Below are 6,000 nucleotides of genomic sequence, written 5' to 3' on the forward strand. Positions count from 1 at the left end.
ATTTACCATTTGTGTATCTTCTTTGAACAAATGTCTATTCACGTCTTTTGCCCATTTTTTAATCAGGTTGTTTGTGGTGGTGTTGAATTGTAGGATTTCTTTATATATTCTGGATATTAATTCCTTAACAGATACATGACTTGCAAATATTTTCTCCCATTCTCTGTGTTGTTTTTTCACTCTTGATAGTGTCCTTTGTACAAAAGTTTTTAATTTTGATGAAGTTCGGTCTTTTCCCTTTTGTGGCCTGTGCTTTTGGTGTCCTGTTTAAGAAACTGTTGACAAATCCAAGGTCATGAAGATCTCCCATGTTTTCTTCTAAGAGTTTCATAGTTTTAGCTCTTATGTTAAGTCTTTGAATAATCTTAATTTTTGTATATGGTGTGATGGGGGGGGTGGTCTAGCTTCATCCTGTTGCATGTGGATACCCAGTTTTCCCAGCACCATTTGTTGAAAACTCTGTCTTTTCCCCCACTGAATTGTTTTGGCATCTCATCAAAAATCATTTGACCATTTGAGGGTTTATTTTTGGGGCTCTCAATTCTATTCCATTGGTGTATATGTTTGTCCTTATGCCAGTAACACATGCTGTGGCTTTGTAGTATTGAAATCAGGAAGTGCGAGTCCTCTGACTTTATTTTTCTTTTTCAAGGTTGCTTTGGCAATTCAGGGTCCCTTAAATTTCTACATGATTCTTTTTTTTTTTTTTTTTTAAATTTTATAGCTACTTTATTTATTTATTTATCCACTTTTGGCTGTGTTGGGTCTTCAGTTCGTGCGAGGGCTTTCTCTAGTTGCGGCAAGCGGGGGCCACTCCTCATCGCGGTGTGCGGGCCTCTAACTATCGCGGCCTCTCCCGTTGCGGAGCACAGGCTCCAGACGCGCAGGCTCAGTAGTCGTGGCTCACGGGCCCAGCCGCTCCGCGGCATGTGGGATCCTCCCGGACCAGGGCTCGAACCCGCGTCCCCTGCATTAGCAGGCAGACTCCCAACCACTGCGCCACCAGGGAAGCCCTCTACATGATTCTTAAGATGCATTTTTCTTTTTCTGCAAAAAAAAAATGCTTTTGGTATTTTATAGCAATTTCATTGAGTCTGTAGACTGCTTTGGGTAATACTGGCATTTTAATATTAAGTTTTCTAATCCATGAACATCGGCTGTCTTTCCATTTATATCTTTTAATTTCTTTCAGCGTTTTTAGTTTTCAGTGTACAAGTCTTTCACTTTCTTCGTTAAATTTATTACTAAATGTTTTCTTTTTGATGCTAATGAAATTTTCGTAATTTTCTTTCAGATTGTTCATTGCTAGTGTTTAGAAATGCTACTAATATTTGTGTGTTGATTTTATATCCTGCAACTTTGCTGAATTAGTTGTGTGTGTGTGTGTGTGGAATCCTTAGAGTTATCGCATTAAGATCATGTTGTCTGCAAGCAGAGATATTTTTACTTCTTTTCCATAAGTATCATTTTAAAAAATTTAATGCTTTGATCTGTCTAGAATTTATTTTGTTGTGAGGTATAGGCCACATGGTTTGAGGTTTGTAATTCTTTTTTTTTTTTTTTTAAGAGGGAAGAATTTATTTATTTATTTATTTATTTATTTATTTTCGGCTGTGTTGGGTCTTCGTTTCATGCGAGGGCTTTCTCCAGTTGCGGAGAGCGGGGGCCACTCTTCATCGCGGTGCGCGGGCCTCTCACTATCACGGCGTCACTTGTTGCAGGGCACAGGCTCCAGACGCGCAGGCTCAGTAGTTGTGGCTCACGGGCCTAGTTGCTCCGCGGCATGTGGGATCTTCCCAGACCAGGGCTCGAACCCGTGTCCCCTGCATTGGCAGGCAGATTATCAACCACTGCGCCACCAGGGAAGCCCTGAGGCTTATAATTCTTAACCCAGATTGTCCTTTCATTGGACATCTATTTTTCACTCTTAAACAGACTTTGTTTAACCCATCATGGGCCTATCCATAATATTCCCCACACAACCAATTTTAGTGATGATGAGGAAAGGTCTCCAGCTTAATATACCACTGAGATGAAGGAATCATTGGGCTCAGGGTGGGGACTCAGCCTCAGTTGGATGCGAGCTGGCGTTGCAGCCCGTTGACTGAGGATTCAGTTCTAAAAGAAAACAGTGCTACAGAAGCAAAGTCCAAATTGATAGAAATACTCGGTTGAAGAGCACATCTACCGGTGAGGGCATGGTGGAGGGTTCTGAATTCTGGTTTTGCTCCCTGTGGACAGAATCTCTCCGGCCCCTTCAAGCACATTGGTCTCCTGCATAGGTTTGAGGTAAACGTCCCACAGAGGGCGGGCAAGCACACGGGGCCTCCGTCTAAAGGGCTGGTGCCCAGGGGAGTGGGAGGATCCCAGGATGACCTTACAGGTGTCCTCACTCCCCCAGCACTTCTCCCCTGTGAATAAGCAGACAGCGCACAAGAACCTGCAGAGAGAGGTGTTCTCAGCAGTAGAGTAGACATGAGAAGCAAGCTATTTTCATATATTGTGTGATCCTATCTTTATAAAACAACATAGACAGGACCTACTGATGTGAGAATATATACATATAAGAGGCGGCCATGGGGTAAGAGTCTAAGCAATTTCACTTGGAATGCGTGGATGCTTTTCAAGCATATATGAAACTTCTGTAAGTGGTAGATGAAACCATTCTGCATTTGAAGAGAGCTTTCCAGCAAGGACAGTTGCTGCTCTGTTGCTGAGTGCCTGGGGCTTGGGGAGGGCCCTCGGCTCCACGCTTCCTCCACCTCACCTTGTGTCCTCTTCCCTGCAGACTGCAATAAGGTCACTGACCAGTGCCTGTCCTTCTTCAAACGGTGTGGGAATATCTGTCATATTGACCTGAGGTACTGCAAGCAAGTTACCAAGGAAGGCTGTGAGCAGTTCATAGCTGAAATGTCTGTTAGTGTCCAGTTCGGGCAAGTGGAAGAAAAACTCCTGCAAAAACTGAGTTAGTCCAAGGACAAGTATGTAAATATGGGGTGGGTGAGGGGAGGGGACGCGGCAGGGGAGGGTAAAAGACTTTACAAAAACTAGGGCTTTTATTTTCAACTTGGAACTTGGAACAACAGACCACAGAACGATTCCATTTTGCAAGTCTCGCTGAGGGAGAAGCCAGTCCGCCACCGTTTTGGGGATGAGTGAGTCAGGCGCTTTCCTTTGGTCTTTCTGAAACAAAACTGCACTGCTTTCTGGACCATTTCTAAGGCAGCCTTTACCAAGAAGACATTCCTGTCGGAGAGGAGGATGGACTTGGGAGAAATTCTCTTACTGGAAGCATGAGCTTAGGAATTTTTTTTTTGGTGGTGGTGTTTTTTGTTTTGGACACCTTATTCCTGGCAACTTTGGGGGTTTTGGTGTCAACATAAAATGGACCACACACCACAGCTGCCGTCTTGACATGTTTGTTTGGTTTTGTTACATCTTACATTATGCAGAACTATTTTTGTACAAATTGTTTAAAAGTTATTTATGCAAGGTTTGAATGCATACCAGTGTTTTTATTGTTTTGAGATTGCCAACTTTCCTGGTTTCCTTAAGGTAGGAGAGAACTTAACCTGTACTTCATATGAATCCATTTACACACGTGCCCAGATCTGGCAAAACAGGCTAAGACCTTCCAGTTAAAAGCATGTCTAACTGGAAGTTGAGAGCCTGCTTTGTATGTCAAGAAGTTACATAAGCATGTTGTGGATATGTGTAAATTTTAGTCAAAGTGAGACACTTTGCTAAATTTCCTCTGTATAGAATTCACCTTTCTCTCAAAATTTTAAAATTCAGACTTCAGCCTTTGCACTCAGGAGGGTTTTGCTCCCGCATATGAGCTCTTGTACTCTACACAGATCTAATTTATACAGTGAGTCAAGAAGTTGAATAAATGATCCAACATAGCCTTTCTTTTCCTTTTTTCTCTCTGAAGTGTGAGTTGAGTTCTCGTTTAAGGATTATAACATGGCTGTTTCCTAGTTGTAAAGTTATGCATTCATAAGTGCCATTGTTGTAAGGTGGTGTTTTCCTAGACCTTCCCTGACGCGGTTTTACCTTTGTTGAATTTGTATAAACAATTGTACAAAAAAAACCACTCTTGGACTTGGAGGGTTTCTGTTCTAGGGGTGCACTAGAAATTTGACTAGGAAGTCCAGAGGCAGTAGTCTCGACGCCAGTGTATACTGTTTTGAAGGCAAACAAGGTATAATTTCTTATTCATCTGAGAAATGCGGCAGCCCCTTGGTACGTGTTTTTTCCATTTTCAGAAAGAGATCTTGCTGTTTGTAGCTAATAAAGATAACAGGAAAGAACTATGCTACACCAATGTCCATGTGTAAGAATTAGGTACGAACTGCCTTAAGGGGCAGGGTGGCTTACCTGTTTGGGTGCTGCTGACCACACCTGTATAAAATAACTTCCACAGCCACTTGGCATTTCCACTGCCAAAGGGGGACAGGGGTTCATCTTCTCAGCCGCCACTGGACGCAACTCAAGGAGGCCACATCCTGCACTGGTAACCTGGGGCTGGGGTGCTGGAGGCACCTGGTTAGGTGCTAACTTCCCCAGGTGGCAGACATAGAAACCAGTGAGAAGTAGACTTTAGATCACAGGATTTTTATACTGGAACAACTGCTCTAGTCATCTGAAAATGAAGATAACCCAGCTTCCTTCCTCAGTCATCAACAGCAACATCAGACTTGGGACGCATGGGACTAGCCTTTCCTGCTATGGTAGTTTCATACTGCCCCTGCCCCCCATCCTTTTTTTTTTTTTTTGGCCATGGTGAAATGGTTTTACATCCCATCTAGTTTGTGCCGCCGCCTATTAATTTAAATCCAGAGATACTTTCTGACTCAAATTGGAGACATCTGAAGCTGTTGCACCCCAGAATTTAACTCAGGAGATGCATTTAAAAGAGGTTAAGATTAGTTTAACACCCTGTGGTTTATTTACAAAAATGTGGCTTACCTTTGCAAGCCTGATCGTTCATCGTGGAGCGCCCACACAAGAGGTCAAGTTGCAGTTTTCCTGGCAGCCTGAGTGCTGTGAGCCTCCGAGTTAAGAGCTACCCTGATGTCCAATAAAGGCATCTTCTCCCTTGGGAACCGTTGAAGGAGGACAGTGGTTTTCAAGTGGAATCTCGGCATTAGAGGGCCCTCTTTCCCCCATAATGTTTCCAGGAGCACACAGGTCGGCCAAGAGAGGAGGTGAAGGAAGGGCTGTCAGGGCTGAGCAGCCGGAGTTACCGTAAGGACACACCATGGTGTGTCAAACAGACTTATTCCTTCAAAAATGAGCTTTAGATGAGGCCAGGGCAAGCTAGATGCCTGCAAACAGCTGCTCTGAGCCCATACACTGTATCTGATGAAGTAATGGAAGGACCATAAACCAGAAGGACCACTTCCTGTGTGAGATCACAACTTCTTAACCCAGGAAAGAGGGGAGGCCGTAACCCTCCTTCCTCTAGGCATCCTGGCCTTTACAAAGGCAGGCACCACGGCCCATCCAAAACATGGAATGACATTCTTCCATCCTGTGAGGACAAGGACAAAGAGACGTCATTGCATTCCATTGTGAACTTCCAGAATTTTATCCATATGATAGATGACCTATTCAGAAAATTAAAAGAGGCATGGCATGCAGCTAGAAAATGCAGATTCCAGGGAGGAATGTTTGCCCTCTGCCAGATAAGTTAGTCCCTTGCAGTTCAGTTATTCTAAGTGTTGAGCCTATTAGGCTAAAAATTTGTTGGCTTCTCACTGAGCCAAGGTTATTTCAAAATGCTACCTAAGAAGATCCACCATTAAGAGTTTTTGTTCATTGCTGAAACAAGCACCTGAAACTATAGATAAGTCCTAAAAGAAACAGTAAACAAGCTGTTCTAAGCTGAGACTATGAGCAAATAAATCTCAATTTTCTAATTTAAGATACACCAACACCTGCTGCTCAGCTTCTATTTCGGTGTGTTTACCATCACCCACTGGCCTGGATTTGAAG

The 6,000-nt window shown here is 43.4% G+C and overlaps 1 protein-coding gene across 7 annotated transcripts in view; it reads left to right on the plus strand.

The window, feature by feature from the left end:
• The window catches only part of KDM2B (lysine demethylase 2B), a 122,690-nt gene extending 118,316 nt beyond the window's left edge, over positions 1-4,374 (plus strand). For all 7 annotated transcript variants that reach the window (XM_036874787.1, XM_036874789.1, XM_036874790.1 and 4 more), the window contains one exon: positions 2,789-4,374. In XM_036874787.1, coding sequence (XP_036730682.1) covers positions 2,789-2,970 — 182 coding nt within the window. In that variant the 3' untranslated portion in view covers positions 2,971-4,374. The remainder of the gene's footprint in view (positions 1-2,788) is intronic.
• Positions 4,375-6,000: the final 1,626 nt, after the last annotated feature.

This window comes from Balaenoptera musculus, chromosome 14 (assembly GCF_009873245.2).
Source record: "Balaenoptera musculus isolate JJ_BM4_2016_0621 chromosome 14, mBalMus1.pri.v3, whole genome shotgun sequence".
NCBI lineage: Eukaryota > Metazoa > Chordata > Mammalia > Artiodactyla > Balaenopteridae > Balaenoptera > Balaenoptera musculus.